The following is a 20,490-nucleotide window of genomic DNA, read 5'->3' on the forward strand; positions in this document are numbered from 1 at the left end:
TATCATCCAGATAAACAAGAAGCAGAATTATTCATTGTTATTTGGAGAGTTTCTCATTTGAAACATTACTCTGTAAATGCTGAACTGGGTTTAAAAATAATAAAGATTTACAGATGCTCAATAATGTTTGGCAAAGGAGCTTTCACAATAAGCAGGCAAGAGGAAAATAATTTCCTTTTTGCATCTGAGACATCAATTTCTTCATAAAAGCCACAGTGGTTTTCTGGTTACTTTACCAGTAAATGTGTAAAGAAACCAGCAGAGGGACCCCGACGCTTCAAGAAAACGTGTCAGAAGGAAATTTTAGCTATTTGCAAAAACAACTGTGTGTGAAAAGCTTTAATCCCACAATTAGTCAAGGTGGGTACAGACAGTCACGTTTGCTTGTCTGTGCAGCATCAGGGACTTCAATGCACTTTAAAAGGATTATTCAGATAATAGCAGGGAAGTGATTTTACAAATACAATTTGATGGTTCTCATGTACATTACAGACAGAATTGGAGCTTTCAGGGTTCTTCAGTATTTCAGGTTATGTCATCCTCAGAATTTCACTATTGTAAATTCAGTTTGCTCACTGTTTTAAGGATGAATGTTTTAAGAAGTTAAACATTTTCAGAGGCACAGAAGTGGCCAAGAATGACAGAACTGAATGGCACATAAGAGGATAAAGCCCCCTTCAGGTACCCTTAGAAAAATTACATTTGAACACAGGTATCCATGTGCTGCACTGCAAAAACCAGGAAAAGCAGAACAGTTATGCAAAAAAGGATTTACTGCAACTGCAGATTCAAATCTCTCAAAACCAGAGCTTTGCAAAGGCATTTTAATTGATTCCTCAAAGAAATGTGGCACTTTTTTCCATTTTAATCAATAATTGTAAGAGAAAAAAAAGTGAACTTTATCTAGGAAAAATATGACAACCTCCCAAGCCTCATTCTGCAGCATGAAATACCACATATTGAAACAAGCTGCTGACTACAAGTGGCAACAGACTTCAGGTATTAAATTACCTGATTTATTTATTTAATTTATACTCCTAAACATGAAAAAATTAGTTTCAAAATTGGGGGTTTAATTTGAATTTAGAAGAAAAAAGCCTCAGCTGTAACTCAAAGGATCCTGATTTTCTAGCGTCAGGAAGGGAATGGTCTGACACTCTCATCTCCTCTGCAGGAGGCCCAGAGCTCAGTGCTTTGGACCAAGCCAGCACCTGTGTGCTCTTCTCTTCTTTCCCCAAACATCTGCTCCTGGTTCCTGTCAAAAGCCAGGAGTGCCACTTCTTCATCTAATTTAGCGCAGCTGTCTCAGGGCCCATCTGGAAAATGTGATGTATTAACTTTCAATAGCTTCATTTTCAGGGTGATTTTGGTGATACAGCAATGTAGGAAATGGTTTTTATGGCTTTGAGAAATTGGCTTTAAAGACAACAGAAGTGATTCTTCTGTGAGTGGAATCTGAGGCAATTTCTAGGTCTAAATGTGAAGGTTTACTTGCAATTATGCCTATTCTAAGCTGCTCAGCCAGCAATTAACAGCTGGGTATTTGTTCAGGAACTGAAGTTCATCAGAACTGATCTGCACTTTTGATTAAAATTAGATGAGAATTTCAAAACAAGCAAATTTGCTGTCAGACTGAAAATCTCCTATACCACTGGAAGTCCAATACAACACAGGATACTGAAATGGCAAAAGGACAATTTGCATTTTGGGACAGTTTAACACAGAGGAAATACACATCATCTACATTTTTAGACTTACTAGCAAGGCACATGCATCTGCCATCATGAGCATGTAGAACACGTTGTTCCAACCAGAAGGGGAAATAAGGCCAGCCAGGAGAGGCCCCAAAGCTGCACCTAGAATACAATATTGGCATTATATTTTGGTATTTTATATTACATACTGTCAGGACTGTGCAATGTAAGATTCTCTGTACTGAAATGTAGTTATTCTGAATTAGAATATCCATTTTTCCACTTAGTTAACTCAGTATTAAACCTGATGGATTAAAAAGTCCCAGTAAGTGCAAAACATTACTGGTACAGATGGGAAGCTGGAAGACTTAAACGTGTAATAAACACCTACCTTTGGTTCAACAAAATGCTCACCCTGTATTACCCTGAATTTTACTCTGTTCTCCCTTCCACAAGGAGGGCATAAATAAAATATCCCTGACCCCAGGACAGCCCAGAGCCATCTCCTTTTGCTGTCTGTGCCCAGCATCAGTTGATGCTTTGAGAGGTTACCTAGACCAGAGGCTGGACAGAGTCAAAGGAATAAAGTAGGGATTTATTAAAAAGCCTTCAAAGGATGCACCTTGGGCAGTACAAGAGCCTGGCTGAGGCTACACCCAAGATGGTCACGAGTTTTCACACTTTTATAAGTTTTGGTCCATTTCTATGTTGGGGTTAATTGTCCAATTACAGCTTCAGGTTATGCAGTCCCATCCTCCCAGACTGCTCTCCTCTGTTTGCTATTGCTATACTTTTTGGGCCTTTTTGTTGTTTGCACTTTTGGGCCCAAAGCTGCAATGGTGTCCTTGGTTCTCAGGCTGGAAATGGATTGTTTTGTCTAATGCAACTGCAAAGAGAACTTGCTAACACTTTATATGAAGTTCAGAGTTCTATACTAATGCAGTACAGAATCTGGAAAATATGAAAGCTAAAACTTAAGGCATCACAGTGATCCCCCTCTGTGGCAGTGTTTGAGGGTCCCCAGAATGAGGGAAGAGATAAGAATCTTGACTCCATGTTTCAGAAGGCTGATTTATTATTTTATGATATTATATTATATTAAAAGAAAATTATATACTAAAACTACACTAAAGAAAGAGAAAGGAGACATCAGAAGGCTAGCAAGGAATGATAATAACATCTTGAGACTGACCAGAGAGTCCGACACAGCTGGACCACGGTTGGTCATCAAGTAAAAACAATTCACATGGAACCAATCAAAGATGCACCTGCTGGTAAGCAGCCTCCAAATCACATTCCAAGCAAGCAGATAATCATTTTGTTTCTGAGGCCTCTCAACTTCTCAGGAGAAAATTCCTGGCCAAGGCATTTTTCAGAAAATATGTCAGTGCCACCCCCCTTCCTCCCACCCTCAGCTGTGGGACCACTGGATGTTTCAGGTGAAGCTTGTGCTATTCCCCATTTCCAAAACGGAGTCCTGGCCAAATATGACCTGAAGAGCCCAGTTTTTTGGAAATGCTTTGTTGTAACCTGTCAGAGCAGGGGCAGCGGGCCCTGGCTTACCCACAGATCCGGTCCCGTCGATGATGGCCGTCACCGTGGACAAGGCCCGCGCGTTCCCCTTCAGGCTCTTGTGGGTACCCTGGGGGAACAGAGATGGCTGAGACCCACCCTGAGCTGAGCCCTGATAACAGCACCCATCTCCCACCCCTCACATGGGCTCTGTGCTGGGGGCATGCCTCAAGGCCAAGGATGAAGTGAGTGAGCATTGCTTGGGGTCACCTCGGTCTTGCCAAGGACAAGGGCTCCAGAGGATGCGTGGAGATTTCTGCCCTGTTCCTTGTCCTGCATTTAAAACACTTCTGCATTTAAGACAATAAGAGGACTTTTGCCTCTCTCTTGGTGCCCTAAAGAACCAACATACTACAAAACAAACTTCCAAAGTCTCCCTGCTGAGCAATGTTGGTGTTTTCACAAGGCATTTGTGACTTGGCTGACCTGATCCTGCTGGAAGTGCTGGCAGCTTAAGTATCTGGACTTTTTATTTTCACACACCCTTACTTGTGTTAAGGTCTGTGCCAGATAGAACTTTCTGATGGGAATTACATCAGCAGCTCATGTCTCACACAGCTACAGCTCCCCCAGTCATTTAAAAATGCAAAATATAAAAGGGGCCAAGGCCCCTGCACAGAGGCCTGACTTTGCATGCAACCTTCAGACTCAATCTGGGTTGTCACCCACAGTCTTGTGAGTGGTCAAGAATAATTTAGAAGTCTCTCAAAAGCATGGCACTCACACTAAAACACAAATTCTAAACCAAATCTCAGTGGCTGAGTTCAGCACTGCCTTTTTCCAGCTCCATATTTCTTTGCTTTGGGCCAATGCAGCCCCTTCCCTGGGGACCCTGCAGAAGTCAAAGGGCTCTCTGGAGGCCAAATGTCACAGGGAAAGCCAAACTCACCAAGTCAGCAGAGACAGCAGTGGTGATCAGGGCATAAGGGCCATTCACCAGGGCACCACTGATAAGCAGCATCACTGTTCCAATTAAAAAAAAAAAAAAAGAAAGAAAATGTGAGTTGTGCTGTATTTGTGGGGTGCCCTGATGAAAGCAGGAACGATGAATCTGACTCCATGTTCTCAGAAGGCTAATTTATTATTTTATACTACATTATATTGTAGAATACTATACTAAACTATACTAAAGAATACAGAAAGGATACTTATGAATGCTAACAAGATAATAATGAAAACTCGTGACTCTTTCCAGAGTCCCAACACAGCTTGGCCCCAATTGGCCAATGAGTGAAAACAGCTCACGCCAGAAACCAATGAAACAATCACCTGTGGGTTAACAATCTCCAAACACATTCCACATGAGCAAAACAGAAGAGAAGCAAATGACATAATAATTGTTTTCCTTTTTCTCTGAGGCTTCTCAGCCTCCCAGGAGAAAAATCCTGGGCAAAGGGATTTTTCTGAGAATGTGAATGTCACAGAGTTGTGTGAGAAACTGTTCACCATAACAACAGGAGACATCACACCCCATGGCTCCCAAGTGGTTTAATCCTTCCCTGGCTCCCCTGACCCAATACGGAACTGGGAAAGGAAGAAAACCAACATCCATTCCTCCCCTTTTCAGTGCTCACTCCATAATGTGAATTCTCAAATATACCAGAAGATAGGGCTGAGACAAAAGCACTTCCCAGGGTCCTTACTGATCCTGGAAGGTCACAGAAAAGGGAGTATTTGACCAAACTGGCCATGAGGGCAGGGGTTGCTCACAAGATACACCCACAAGTCCCTTCTGTCCTTGTAGAGCAGCAGAGGACTCTGAAAGTGAAGGAGCCCTTCAGGCAGGTGAGACAGCACTGCCTCACTCCTGTTCCCATTTCTGGTTTGAGGTAACACACACAAAGTCACAGGTGAATTCTGCCTACTCAAATGAAGTGAATGCTGCTGTCAAAAGTACTACAGGCAATATTTAAACATCTCTGACATCTGGCACAGGGGATATAAAAAAGCCTGTGCTGACACAACAAGCTCCAGAAGAGTAATGATATTAATTAGATCTGTTCTCTTGCCACCTCTTACTCATTTTCTGTCTTCCTACTTCAACCTGTAAAAAGCCTACAAGACCAAATTTAGGAATTTGATTCCATATTTCCTCCTCTAAGGAAAAGATAAAAGAGAAAACAAGGGAAAAAACATCAAAGGTCATAAATGCAAAGTTCATGGAAAGGTAAGTAGAATAATTTAAAAATACTCACCTATAGTAGCCTCAAGGCCCATTTTACTGACTGCAGAGAACATGTAGAGCTGGAAAGAGAATAAATAAGCAGTCAAAATACCAACATATGGACTAATCCTGGGTTCCCCATTTGCCCCATGTTAACTACAAGGTATTTTAACTGGTATTACATGAAAGTTCCAGGATTTTCTAATCCCTTTCAGGCCACAGAAGAATGACTGTCTGATTGGATACAGAAGGGAGATAAGTGGTAGGATCCCATTCCTCTATGTCCTTTCAAAAGGAAGGGCTGTGTTATGGGACCACTCAATTTTAAACTCTCCAACTGCAGCTTCAACACAGCACAGAATACAACTCATTAAAAACATCAAATAAAAATGTTTCTCATGTCAATCTGCTGGTTTTCAAACAATGACAGCTCAGAAATTTTAGCCTAAAATTCTGGATAATAACTAAACATCAGATTCTTCAAAAGAGTGAAACTTTCCATATATTCTGTAACAAAAAAAATACATTAGACTTGTTTAGTAGACAAGCTTGTTAGCTTGTTTAGCCCCAATATCTATACTTGCTCAACTTTTCAGGCCAGTTTTTAATCTGGCCTGGACTCTAGATCCAGGCTGGGAGATGCTGCCTGCAGAACTGTCCAGGAATGCTGTGGGACAGGGGCAGGCTCTTACTGTAGGTGCTGCAAGCAGCAACATCATTCCACAGGTTGATGCTCTCTTCTCCAGCCTGTCTGAAATGAGACCTGCCAAGATCCCACCTGAAAGAACACACAGGTGTGAGGAAAACCTTCAGGGTGTGTTTTGCACAAAAGACATCAGTTTAATTTAATGAAGCAGAACCCAGTGGTTTTTGCTGCATAGTTACACAATTCACACAGCAACATCCTCATGAACCCAACCACTTTTGACCTGAAGACAACAGAATTGGAACTTGTTTCTCCTCATTATTTATTTCAAATATCCAAGGCAAAAAGCCTTTTACCAGGTGCCACATGGCCCTGCTGCTGGAGTTCTGGTATCCACTCACTGGTTTCACATTCAAAAGAAAACTTGGTTCTCTGCAGCCAGGGAAACAAACTAAACTGTCTGCATTGGCATGAAAATTTATTCACTGGTCACCTTGAAAATGATACAGGAATAGCCTAGTCATTATTATTACGATCTCCCAATTTTATGACATACATCTATATACATCTATATGATCTCCCAATTTTATGACATACATCAAGGAAAAAAACAAAAACACCTGTGGCCATTAACCACAAATCTTAAGTTAGACTGACAAAACAAATTATTTTGATGGGTGGTGACCAAGACTCATAAGCCAGAGCTGATGGAGATAAAAGATTCCATAATTTGTCTATTCTCATCTGTACTGGACAGCAGCACTGGCTGTGGAGGTATTTTACTAGATTTACTAGATTTTCACTTTTCAACTCCCAGCTCAGTAGAGCTTTACTGCTACTCTTCTACAGCAGAAATAATGAATATGAACTATAAAATATGTAAGCTGTGTACCACCAGAGCCTTTCCTGAACTGGTGTGATCAGGAGTGAAATAAAATTAAAACTTACCAAAGATCCCACCCACATCAAACAGCGTAGAAAGGTCCCCAGCTCTTTTGGCATCAAGATGCTCTGGTGAGAGAAGCAAAACATTTGTCTCATTTCTGGATTATGAAACATGGAAATCTCAGCAGTCTTGTAATGCCAAGGCAAAGCCATCTTACAGGAGAATTCTTCATTCAGATAATACACAGTAAGGTGACATTGTGTAAAATAAATAAGAACAAAAGTAGGTACTCAGCAATACAGACTTCTGAATGCAATTACTCTCACTGGAAGAGACATTTTACCACTTTTATAATCACAGAATTACAGAGTGGTCTGAGTTGGAAGGATTGTTCAAAAGTCATCCAGTCCAACCCCTCTGCCATGAGCAGGGACATCTTCAATGAGAGCAGAGCTCAGAGCTCCACCCAGCCAGAGCTGGAATGTTCCAGGGATGGATGTTCCAGATCCACAGGTTCTATGGGCAGCCTGTTGTAGCATTTCACCACCCTCACTGCAAAAGATTTCTTATTTATATCTAGTCTAAATCTACCCCTTTTTAGTCTAAAATCATTACTCCTTCTCCTATCACAACAGACCTTGCCAAAAAGTTGGTCCATCTTGAACTCTAAAAGTATATAAAAAAAAATCAAAACAGCAGTACTGAACAGATAAAGCAACTCATTTACATGATTTTGTGTAAGTTTATTAGGACACTTCAATCTTAAATATTGTTAGAAAGTAAAACTTTTTGATTTGTTTGCAAGAACCAGAGAGACAGCATTTATGCCTGGACTTACTGAATTACAGACACTTCTGCTTGTTTTGAAAATGCCCTCTCACAGCACTGAATTCATAAACCTGCTTGGTGACTTACAATTCCCCTGCTACTGCAGCAGAGAAAGCCTCTTTCAGAAGCAGTAATGTTTATTTTCTTATTTATTCCAAGCTCCTATTTGCAGAGACTCTGCAGCCATAATTCAGCACCCCTTTCCTGTAATACTCACCCACATTTGTGATGTAGAGGGGAAGCCAGAAGAGGAAAGTGTAGCTCACCAGCTTTGCAAACAGGAGACAAAGGGAGAACTCCACAACCCCCTGAGAGCACAATGAAAACAGGGAGTTAGTATCTGAGAGCTATTTGCTTTCACAGACCATTATGAAAATGGTTTCTAGGAAGCATTTAGGCTTTTCTTTTTCTCTCATGAATTCCCAAGAAGCATTTTTCCCCTGAGAGCACAAAGCTTGCACTCTGAGCAGACTGTGGTATTTTACTTACATGCTTCCTTTCAATTGTACTGAACTGCCTGAAGACAGAACACTAAACTGGTACTGAATAACCTGAGCAGAGAACACAGAAATGAAGGGGAAGGATTTTATACAGTTTGGGAACACCTGCATCACTTATTTCCCTTAAGTAAAGTTGTTATACAGCATTATAGCAGGTATGGAGTGTGTTCCAGAGAAACTGGCACATTTTTGTGCTCTTTATCTCCTTCTTTCAGATGAGTTCAAGATTCCTCCCTTATTGTTCAGCTCTGTAAAAAGCCAGTAAACCAGTGTGACACAGTTCAGATCAGAATGTGGTAAGAGCACATCACAGACTGAGCAATGACCTGTTAAAGCTTTAACTTGCTCCATCCTCAGTCCTGCTGAGCACATAAAAGTGCATTTACTGCCCAGAGCTGCAGCTAAACTGCCAGATTACCCTATCTCCATTCCCTTCACCATCTGATAACTTCTTGTTTGAAAGCAGATTTCCTAAATCCCTGGCATGGAGGGCTGCAGTTACCCTGAGGAACAGCACACACGCTCCACATGCAGCTGTGACCCTTCCCAACAACAGGCAGGACAAATCCCACAGGGTTTCAGAGATCCCAGGTGGCAGCAGCAGCAATTTGTCACCCACTATTCCACTCTGCTACAGGAAAAACAGTAGAGAACCAGGCTGAACATGAGAAGATGCAGGAATACAATGGTTGGGTACAGGATTATTTTTTTTTACTCTGCATGTGGTCCAAATCAATCTGCAAATAATCCTAATTCTGCATTCAGGCTTCAGGTTGAGAGGAAAAACAAAAATGACAGGTTCTGACTTTGAGGAAATTTCCTTTCCTTTACCAGCAGTCCAAATGACTGGGCTGCCTGAAACTTCTCAGACAAGAGGTTTTAAGACTTAAGCTTTTAAAAACAATGCTGAGGAATGTAAAAAGGGGAGCCACAGAAGGAAGTTCTGACACACAGAAGGGCTTATGGACTCAGTTTGCTATTCCACCCTTAACAAGTGCATGTCATTAGGTTCAGTCAACTTTCAGAACAGACTTTAGGACAGAATAAACTATTTCAGTCAGAAGGGCCCTACAGCAACCCCCCCGTCCCACTGCTGGACCCCTTCAGGGCTGGCACAAGTTGAAGCACACTGATAAAGTCATTATCCAAATGCCTCTTGAACATTATCAGAGAGAGATGAGCAGCTCTCCCTCCACCTCCCCCCCTGAGGAAGCTGCAGGGACAGTGAGGTTCCCTCTCAGCCTCCTTTCCTCCAAATTAATAATGCCAAAAGCCCCTGCATTTCAAGACTGTGATATGAAGTTAATACCCACTACTGTCCTGCCACTGACACATTTTCTGAAAAACTCCTTTGCCAAGATCTTTTCTCCTGAGAAGCTGGCAAGCTTCAGCTTATCCATGTTTTGCTACTTTGGAATGTGATTTGGAGAATTGTTTACCCAGCATGTGAAATTTTTAATTAATGACCAATCACAGCCAGTTGTGTTGAGGCTGTGAGCAGTCACAGGTTTTTATTATTCAATCTTTTCTAGCTTTCTGATGTCTCCTTTCTTTAGTATAGTTTTAGTATATAATTTTCTTTTAATAAAATATATATCATAAAATAATAAATCAGCTTTCTGAAACATGTAGTCAAGATTCTCATCTCTTCCCTCATCCTGGGGACCCTCAAACACCACCACAGTGTCCCACCCAGAACTTCATGGAAATGTGAATTATGGGCAAAACTTCACTGTGAAGAGGAGCAGCACAGGCACTCACAGGTATCCTCAGGGCCCCAAGGAAGCTGATGGCTGATGTCCCATGCCTTCCTTCCCCAGTGGCCACGCTGCTGTTCTCACTGTCACTGAGCAAATGCTGCATCTCTGCATCCTGCAACATCCCCCAGCAAAAGGTAAGAGAGAGAAGAGAACAAAAAACAAAGTATGTATCAAGAAATCAAACAGCTCCAAAATAATTTTTAAAAACAAGTACCTAATTTGTCACAGAAAGTTACAGCTTTTAAAAATGTCTTGGTGTGGATAGCCAGAGTGTACAGAGAGAGCAGAGACTATATTCAGAGTATCAGGTGGTATCTGTGTGCATACAGTCCATAACAGAACCAAGTTTCTGTTCTATTGAAGAACAATTTCAAGCTGCAAAACCCCAACATATTAAGAACACATTCCATGGAATAAAACAGTTTCCAACCTTCCCTCACCCCACCAAATAAACGTGGTCTAATTAAAGCTGACAAGCTACTGAGTCCTACAACACTGCGTACAAGATATTTCTGCAAGGATACATTTCTGTATAAAATCATGTATTATCTTCTTTCTGTACAAATACTAAGCCAGTTTTTCAGGCTCCGTAACATCACCTGACTGATCTAAGTACAGGCCATCTTTCCACATGAATTATGGACAGAGAGTGCTTTATGTTAAGCAATCACTTTTTTTTTTTTTTCCAAATCTGTTCCATTTGAGCATCGCAATCCTCAAAATATAAAAGCCTGGGGTTCATCAGCATTGCCCAAGTTGTGAATTCTGAGTTCTTTTCTAGTACTAGGAAGGATTTTATTCCAAGAATTCCACTGGCTGCTAAGAATACTTGTGGAGCAAGTTACCACTGCACAAGAACAAGCCATCCCAGTGTAGCCAGGAGAGTTTATGTTATTTTTAATCCTCTACCAGACTGAAGTGAATAGAATCTATTCTATTTTCAGAATAGAACTGAAAATTTACATCTTACAGCTGTACACAGAAAAAAACCCAAAAATCAGGTATAAATAGACCTCAGTACTTCTTTTCCAACTTGGAAAAGGGATGGGATGCAGCTATCCTCCCTTTCACCTGCTTGCTGAGAGCCTTTACTAAGCTGAGCACTTTTCCTATTTATGTATTCCACACACTGTCTTCCTTCTCCTAATTCTTCAGCATCTGAACAAAGCCTCAGTGAAGAATTAAGCCTCAAATATATATTCGACTGCAAGCTAGAAAGGATATAACAGCAGGCTGTTCCATTTCCAGTGCTTATTGCAAAGATGAAAACTTGGATTAATATTTGCTAAGCTGGTGGGGGAAGAAAAAAAACCATAAGTGCTGGAAAAATTCACTTCTGCTATTTTACATTCAGTGATTCTCAATAAATTCAGTTTTAAAATAACATCATTTAGGAGAGGGTACCAGGGAACCATCTGGACACCTGAGCTCAGACACTCAGCACAGTTTTAGAAGCTGCCATGCAGCATCCAAATTTTAGATTTGATTGTTAGATGGGATGCAGGACTTACAGGAGTCCAGTGTCTGGGCTCAGGTGATAAAGCATTAACCAGAAGACAGAAAAAACATCTAGAGACCTTTGATATGGCCCTGCAGACCTGTGTCATGGCCCAGAAGTCACTCCATCATCACAAAAATATTTCTCTTCTGAATTACTGGACCAACTTCAAAACTAGGACTACTTTAACAGCACCAATTTAAACCATAAGCTAATAATTTTTTTTAAAATATGAGAGACAGAAGAGAAAAAGAAGGGGAAAAAAAGGGTTTAAGCAGTGAAGCTCCCCAGTGGATTTTAGATGGTGTCTGAGCATCTCCTGCACAATCGGCAGAGCAAACCCAGCCAGGACTGTCTGAGGCAATGCTGCTCATTTCTCAGACAAGCAGCTCTCAATCTGCTTTAGAAGAATGAGTAAATATTGCAGCAGAGGTGACCAAAGTCCAAATAACTTATTTAAACTCATGCTGGAAACTTTTGTCAGTGATTTGGGGGTTTTTATGCTGCACAGAGCTAAAGGATAAATAAACCCAGCAGTTTGTGCTTGGCAGAGACAACTTGTGCAGCCTTGCCAGCTTGTCTAGAGCATGATTAGGCATATGGCACACTCTTGATCCCTGGGGAAGGATTCATTATCCCCCAATTTTGTGTCATTTTTAAGGGGCCAAGCTGACACAAGCAGCAATGAAGGCACAGAGTTATTCAGGTCACGCAGCCAAAACCACATTCTGCTTTCAGCCACTGCAGATCCTGAGTGTTTGCTTCCTTTTTACAGTAATTGCAGAGGTCAATGAAACCCCAGTAAAAGCTGCCATTCCAGTGTGCTTGGAGACCAAGGCATAAATGCAAAACATCTGCTGTTTGTAGAGGCTCAAAAGCTGCCTGTGAAAATCAGCTCCAAATAACCCCTGTGAAAAGGGGAAGATGTTCAGCTTGGCTCTGACAGAACAACTTGCTCTTCTGTCACTGGCAGAAAATCAGGAAGCCCCAAAGAGCAACAAAGAAGGGGATTTAATGATTTTATTATTTTTAAACCTTGTTGAGACTCTGTATTACAAACATACCCCAGCTGGCAGGGAGGAGAGAGAAGGGGGGGATATTCCCAGGATTGTTGCCCCAGTTCATTGTCTGTGTTGTCCCCCTGTCCTGCTCCCAAGGGACACCAGTCAGTAGGACAGGGGTGTATTTTCCTCACCCTTGGCTAGGCAGACCCTTCACAGGGTAGCAGAGTTAAAAAGGAAATCTCTGTCTGCTGATTTGCTGATTTCTGTGGTTTTTTAGCTCTGTCATCATGATTTAGAATCACAGATTGGATGGGGTTGGAAAGAAATTGAAAATCATCCAATTCCAACCCCTTTCCACAATCCCAGGTTGCTCCAAGCCCCATCCAGCCTGGCTTTGGACACTTCCAGGGATGGGACAGCCACAGATTCTCTTGTTCCAGTGCCTCACCACCCTTTCTTCCATACATTTAAAAGAATTTCTTCTGTAAATTCCATCCTGTCTAAATACACCTGCTGATATTCTTACATCTCCCCTTACCTTCCAGCTGGTTGTGAAATAACACAAATGGTTTCTGGGCTGGAAACTGTTGTTGGGCAGCTCAAAATTAAAATAATAAACTCAGTACAGAGGGGGTTTAAGCTATATTGAAGTGTTTCCTCAGCAAAAATTTCAAAACTTTTTTCCCAACACTGATTATTCCACCCTGTGAATGCTCATTATTATTCTATGGGCAAAGGATAAAGAGAACAGGAAGTTTCTATTTTCCTGGAAAAGTGTGAAAGAAGTTTAAAAAAAGTTATCCTCTCAGGATACAATGTGCCAAGTGTGCTGAATACAGACACAAAATTTCAAATGGAAATTTTCAGTTCATGTCCATCACAAGATAAAATGCTATTTTGCCCACAAAATGGGCAAGTCCAGAATTCATTTTCTAGTGAGAAATAGCAGCCCTTATGGTTATGAGTTTTAAGCAAGATTTTTGAGAATAATTGTGTATATTTAGAACTCTCCATTTCCACATATAATCTTGTTAAGTACAGACAGCTTTTGAAAGGAAAAGAGAGAGAAGTGAGACTGCAAGGACGGGACAAATATACATAATTTAAATATTTCAAGTGGGCTGCCTTTAAAGCATTTTGCAGTGCATTATTTTTGATGGAATTGTGTCAAGATCACAAAATAAAAAAGACCAACTGAGCAAGCAGTGCCATCTCACACAGCTCAGTTTGCATTATTTATGGCAGCTAATGCTTAGCTCCCTCCTCTGAAGTTACATTTGTGTGTGAAAATGGAGGCAGATTTCAGCATCATAAAAAGAGGAATAATCTTTACAAACAGTAAATGCTTCATGTGAGCTTTAAGAGGTCTTCTATGCTATTTTACAGCAATATTTTCTATTTTACCTGAGGTTTGCCATTTTCCTTAGCATTTAACGTTGGCATCTGGATCCTGCACCGAGAGGCACCATTCAGGAAGGTTTTAGAACTCTGAAAAAAGAAAAGAAAAACAAAACAAACAAATTTTTTTTTTCATTTTTTCTGCTTTTTTTTCCTTTTCCTTTTTTTTTAGGATTACATTATTGTAAATCATCTCTCTGGACCAAGTTTTTGTGCATTGTAACAGAAACATAACCCCAACTGGAGCATCTTTAATTTGGTGACTGTGTGTTTTGAGATTTTCAAGTGCTTACACAGACCTATGGCAAGGGACATAAAATGCACTCACAAACTGATCTGAAGGCTTATTTCTTATTTCACACTGGTTTTATACAGAAGGAGTTAAATTCAGAGCACAGTCATGCCCCTCTCAACATCTTTAGCTGCTTTTTCCTCTACTGAACTTATTGACATTGCAAACTCAGTTTTTGCTTTAAGCAGATGATTCCAGCAGCAACTACAGAAGTTGATTTGTTTCATAAAAACCTTTATTTTTCACTTTCCTAATCCCTTTAAGAGAAAAGTTCATCCCTTTAGCTTATATTCTGTCAGACTGAATTCTTTTAGCCCATAAATTCTTGTGTTCTGGTGGACAGGAGTATTGAGGAGGAGTCTGAGCACCTCCAGCAAGTTCCAGAAGAAAAAATGAGACAAAAAATCTACATTTTAGGCACCAGATGGACTTGCTTTTTATCCTCACTTATTAACAAGTGCATTCCTGTGTCAGTTCACACCAAAATTCACTGGGAAACACCACTGGAATTCACTGCATTCACTGGAAAACATCATTCTGAGATCTTTAGTCTAAAAAGATTTACCAGGGACATTCAGATTTGTCTGCTGAATTAAATATACAGCTCTAAAATAGGTCTGCAGTCAGGTATGGACAATCTATTGCTAAGTCCAAAAGAAGCACTGTGAATTCCTCAGGGATGAGATGCTCAAGTGTATAATCACACTCTGGATGCCACATTGGAAAAAAAAAATCAAGAAAGGACAATAAAAAGCCCTACAAACTCTGTCCCAAATAACCCCCTCCTCAAGCTCACAAATAAAAAAGGAATGCAAATCCTCACTGAACAATCCAGCTCAAAATCAATCACTGATTTTTGTGAATTATTGAGTATATTTAGAACTCTCCATCTCCTGGTAATTCTTCCCCCCTGCCAAAAAAATCAAGTTTGTATTTCAGTGTTTTATACAAAAATTGCCCTTCATCAATCAAATCCTTCTAAGAAGAAAAAATACTTTTGAGGATAAGCTGTGGTAATTCTGCAGCTCAGCTCAGAGCTGAGGCACAAGCACTTTTGGACATGCATTCCTCAAAATAAATCAACAATACTCGAGCCCCCAGGGTCTGATAAAACAGATTTTTAAGTTTTATCTTACAAAAAATCTGGCTCTTGTCAAAAATGTGATTTACAAGAACACACAGGGAAGAAAATCCATCACCTAGACATAAGTCATCTACATTTTTAATCAGCAGCTCAGCAGAGGAAAAATGAATGACTTTTTCATTTGACTGTCAAAAAATAAGATTTACTACAGTAAGCAGAAAATGTCTGGGGAAAAGGACTACACTGAGAGGCTGCATATTTAATACTTGGGCTTCTTCCTCCTTTCCAGGAGATAAAAATTGCAGCCTGGTAATTTTCAAATGCACAAGCACTTTGCAACAGGAGTTTAAGGGAGGGAAGTTGTCTGGGAATGCAAAGTGGAGAAAAAGGAAGTTCTTAGAGTACAAAGACAAGTTTGTATGAACATGATGTAACTGTGGGGGGAAAAAAGGCACAGGGAGAAAAGATGAGAAGTAATAAAACCAGATCTAAATCACATTTCCCAAAGGGAGGAAAAAAAAGTTAAATCTCCTCTTTAACCTTCATAAAGGAAGTGCAGCAATTCTGAATAACACCCACTGACTTGCATTTGTCATAGGTACACAGCCCTCCAGAAATGCAAGATGAAGCCTCCAATGCCAGCATTTAGAAGCACTTTATTGTCCTCATGTATTTATCTGGAAACAAATTTCAGATGGGTAAATCAGAGCCAAGATGAATTCAGGCAAATGAAGCCCAGCCCAGGAAAGCAGAGAATAAAGAGAAAGAACCACACACTCAGGGCTCTGTGCCTGACTCTCCATCTGTGGTTTGGACAGCTCAATGAAATCTGATTACTCACCACTACAAACTCTGTGGAAATATTGGGCTCAGGACCACGCTGCAAATAAACATTAGATCAAATTCATCCAAAACTGGCATCACACAGAGAGGACTGTGATCTCTCAATCTTAATATAAACCCTTCCCTCGTGCTGAGCATTTATTTTAGTGCTGCTTAAATTTAACTGGCCTCATGCTTCCACAAGGAGATTTAGTTTTTAGTGCAGAGCTGCCTGCACCTACCCAGGACATCTGGCCAAAATTACCTGCCACAGCCTTAGGAGAAAAGCAAGTGTGTGTGTTTAATACCTAAAAAAAAAAGATTTCTAGCTATTTGCAGAAGGTTGTTCAGGTTGAACAGAATGACTGAACAACAACAACAAAAAAAAGGACAGCAAGTATTTTACACCTGCTAAATTACAGCCCTTGTACAACACAGATTATATTTTTTTCCCTATTTTACTACATCAACCTCCCTTCAATTAGCATTCACTTTTCTTTACAGTCAGAAGCTGTGATCACCACATCTACATCTGGGTACTCCTACCTAATTAATTTCCTTAATTCCTAAGGCCACCTGTCTGTGGTGAACAGAAGCTGTGAGCCCCTTCCACAAGGGTTTAAAATCCTTGCAGACCACTCAGGAGTGAAGCATTTGGGCAGCTCCAATGACATAAAGCTCCCCAGGACAAGGCAAACCTCAATCTGAGAAAGGTCCAAGGTAGGTGGGGAAGCCCTGCGATAACTCCTCCCAGATTTCCAGATGTGAAATGGGAATAGGGAAGGAAGAAGTGATTCCTTTTGCTCTGCAGAGTGAGGTTTCCAGGGAAACAGGAGGTCAAATGCATCCCACACAGTGAGAGTGAGCCTGGGGCAGTGACCCTGCTGCTGTACCAGTGAAGACTGAGTCAAATGCTCCTCCTTTTTTGCAAATGGGGGAAATTGCTCCTAAAATACTAAATTATTTGTTAAAAGTATCATGATAAGTAAATATTACATGTCAGAGTTTTCCACACCAGCTCTCTGAGACATATAAGCAACACACTGTGCAAAGCTCTTTAGTTATGCTTTCCAGTTGATGTTGTGGTGTGCTGTAATGTCCCATTTTGCCCTTCCAGGTCACTTTCCCAGGTGTCCCTATATGTCTATCCCTTCCCCCTTACCCCCATGCTGAGTGAGTCCTGTCACTCAGACTTAACATTCCAGCAAGGCATCGTGTGGTTGGTCAAGTTCAAAGGATGCCACTCAGGCCCAGGGGTCATTGGCCTGTCTGGGTGTCATCTTCCCCTGAGACCCTGCCCCTCTCAGCTGGTTGGTGGCTCACCTGTACCTCCCCTCCCCCTGTCCCTGAGCTTAAAAAGGTCATCAGACCATGTGGTCGGGGTTCTGTTGGAGCAGGTCCTCACGTTCAGACCTCTGTAACCATGGAATAAACCTCTGGACATTAAACCTTCCAGCAGAATCCTCTCCTTTTTCTCTTCACCATCGCCTGAAGCTATTCCTCTTGAGGTAACGGGGTTCCAACAAGCCTGGACTTGTTCAGTGCCCAGCTGCAACCACCAGCAAGCTAAGGTATCTCTGGGGTAATACACCGCAGTTGCTGCCTTTGGCCCAGCAGCGAGGGTCAGACTGGCCCAGGCACAATCCAACTGGTAATATTGGGAGCCTCTTTTTTCCAATAAGTTGAAGTGTATTTGAAACCAATAAATATTTATTTCCATAATGCTTAACTGGATATTCTGTAAAAACAATGCTCTGAACTATATAAAAGCTAAGGAAAAAGGGACTCTTTAACAGCAGGCAAAGAGAGTCACATCAAATACTCTCACACTTGACAGAAGTTACTTCTAAGAAATGAAAAAGGAAAAAAAGGAAAAATATAGAGCATAGTGTGAGCCCACCTTGTCTCACAGGAATAAAATAAGGAGTTCCACAGACCACCAAAAGCATTTAGAAGCTTTATCAGAAGTGCTTCATATGAAGATTAAAAAAATTTAAGAAAAGAAGAGAGAACACAGACTAGAAAAGTTGCCTTCAGTTCCTATTCAAGAGCATTTAAAATGTAGAACTACATTGATCTGAAAACATTAGGGGGTAAAAAAAGAGCAATCAATCCTGTACAATCTACCTGTGAGGCTGGCAAAGAAAATACATGGTTCACATGATTCACATGTACAGATAATTTCCAGGTAGGATTCCCTTGGGACTGTCACCCACAGCCCTGATTGCCCTCAGACATTGGAAACCTCATGGCCTGCCCTGCCAATCCCCTCTACTATTCCAAAAAATACCTGGAAATGTGGCAGACCTGACTGCCCAAGGGCTCCTGGAAGCCTGGAGCAAGAACTGCTCCAGATTTTGGCTGCAGTAGAGACAAACTCAGAGCAGAGACTCAAGGAATATCAAACATCATCAACCTGTGAGCACAGTCCTGAGCAAAACTGAGCCAGGAATGACATTTCTGTCATGAGATGTTACACACATCTGGTTTTCCTAATGCTCTCTTTGTTGCCTTTCCTTGCTTTTTACTTTTCTCCAATTCCACTTGGATTGGCTTTCTCCTCTTGGGTTCATGAGGCAGAAAAGGAATCGTCTCACACAGTAACTCAGGATTTCCTAAGGAAATCTTTTTACCTCTGACACTTCATTCTAAAATACTTAATAAAAAATTTTATTACTTATTTACCTACCTTAATACTAAATACTTAAACAAAACACCCTATGAAGATGCTCAGGAAGACTGAAGAAAATTAAGAAAACTCAAGAAAAAGAAGAAAAAAAAGAGATGGACAGTTTTTACTTGGTTTACTGTAAGATCAGCTGTTCCAAAACAAATTAATTCACCTCTTGATTCATTTACTTTGAGAGAAAATAAGCTCCTGGTTTCCCAGTGAAGCACAGAAGACCAATCATTGCCTCAAGCATAGCATCAGTTACAACAGCCTGGCACAAAGCGCCACACACACCATCTAATTCACAGAACCACCTTATTAAATGTGTCTATTAAGGGGCAAAAATCAAAAAAGAAAATGCATTTACTTACACTGGATGGTGTGCAGGAGCAACTGACATCTTTAGGATCTGAAATAAAATACCACACAGAGCTAATTGTGAAAACAAGCCTAAGAAATCTCCTAAAACACTTTTAAATAGTGTAACTTACTGACAATAAACTGACAGTAGAGATAAGAAGTGCTACTCTGGCAGTCCAGCTAGTTACAGAATTCTTGTTAGATCTGCCAAAATTCATCTCCTGAGACAGGACAGTTACAGTAAAACAAAAATTCACACATCTGCATAGGGACAGGATGGGGCATTACTCTTTCATTTCTAATTTAAAGTGTCAAAAGATGCTACCTCATGTAATTGATGGCACAGAGGATGATGATGGTGGGGGCTGAATGGCAGCACAGAACATTCACTGCAGCCAGGTGGGACCTTCAGCCAAGGGACACTGAAGGCATTTACCAACACAGGGTGACAGGACAGGGGGCTGAACTCTGAAGTGTCACTGGCTCTGTCAGGGGAGTTGGGGAGGCGTCTGGGGCACAAACCAGATGAGGAACAGCTGAGGGGGCTCACCTGAGAAAAGGGGGCTCAGAGGGTGTTTTATTGCTGTATTTATTGCTGTCTGTAATTCCCTGCCAGCAGGGGACAGCCAGGGGGGTCGGGCTCTGCTCCCAGGGAACAGGGACAGGAGGAGAGGGAACGGCCTCAGGGCAGGCTCAGGGTGGACAGCAGCAGCAATTTCTGCACTGAAAGGGTTGTTAAATACTGACAGGGGCTGCCCTGGCAGGTTTGGAGTCCCCATCCCTGGAGGTGCCCTGGGCTGGGGTCAGGGTGGGCATCAAAGTTGGATGACCTTGGAGAGCTTTTCCACCCTCAGTGATTCTGCTGGATAAGCTCTCTGAAGGCACACCAAGTGCTTTCTTCCCCCACCAAGTGTCCTAGGGAGGAGCTCTGTAAGCTTAGAAGGAGCTCTCTAAGCTGAGCCCTCCATGGCTGTGTCCCAGTGAGCACTCACGTTCAATGAGGAACAGGAAACAAAGAACCCCCATGAGAGCCACGATGAGCCCAGGCACCACAAAAGAGAGACCCCAGCACGAGGACACCCAGTAAGCAGCAATCAAGGATCCCAAGATATTCCCCACTGAGGTGTGGGAATTCCAGACTCCCATGATCAAACCTCTCCTGCATTAAAAAAAAAAAAAAAAACAAAAAACCCACACAAATATTAATTATAAGCATTAATCTCTTGAGAAAAGTGTATCAAAATGGCTGTGCAGCTGTTGTGTCACAATATATCTCATGGTTCTTTAACTGATCATTTATTCATGCTACAA

The 20,490-nt window shown here is 41.3% G+C and overlaps 1 protein-coding gene across 2 annotated transcripts in view; it reads right to left on the bottom strand.

Annotated features, from left to right (window-relative positions):
• SLC37A1 (solute carrier family 37 member 1) overlaps positions 1–20,490 on the bottom strand; it is a 36,593-nt gene that overhangs the window by 3,189 nt on the left and 12,914 nt on the right. For both annotated transcript variants that reach the window (XM_058824684.1, XM_058824685.1), the window contains 11 exons: positions 20,172–20,338; positions 19,191–19,228; positions 13,957–14,040; positions 10,052–10,162; positions 8,008–8,098; positions 7,025–7,087; positions 6,123–6,208; positions 5,462–5,510; positions 4,156–4,229; positions 3,258–3,336; positions 1,759–1,856 (listed from right to left, as the gene is read on the bottom strand). In XM_058824684.1, coding sequence (XP_058680667.1) covers positions 1,759–1,856; positions 3,258–3,336; positions 4,156–4,229; positions 5,462–5,510; positions 6,123–6,208; positions 7,025–7,087; positions 8,008–8,098; positions 10,052–10,162; positions 13,957–14,040; positions 19,191–19,228; positions 20,172–20,338 — 940 coding nt within the window. The remainder of the gene's footprint in view (positions 1–1,758; positions 1,857–3,257; positions 3,337–4,155; positions 4,230–5,461; positions 5,511–6,122; positions 6,209–7,024; positions 7,088–8,007; positions 8,099–10,051; positions 10,163–13,956; positions 14,041–19,190; positions 19,229–20,171; positions 20,339–20,490) is intronic.

Source organism: Ammospiza caudacuta, chromosome 2, assembly GCF_027887145.1.
Source record: "Ammospiza caudacuta isolate bAmmCau1 chromosome 2, bAmmCau1.pri, whole genome shotgun sequence".
NCBI lineage: Eukaryota > Metazoa > Chordata > Aves > Passeriformes > Passerellidae > Ammospiza > Ammospiza caudacuta.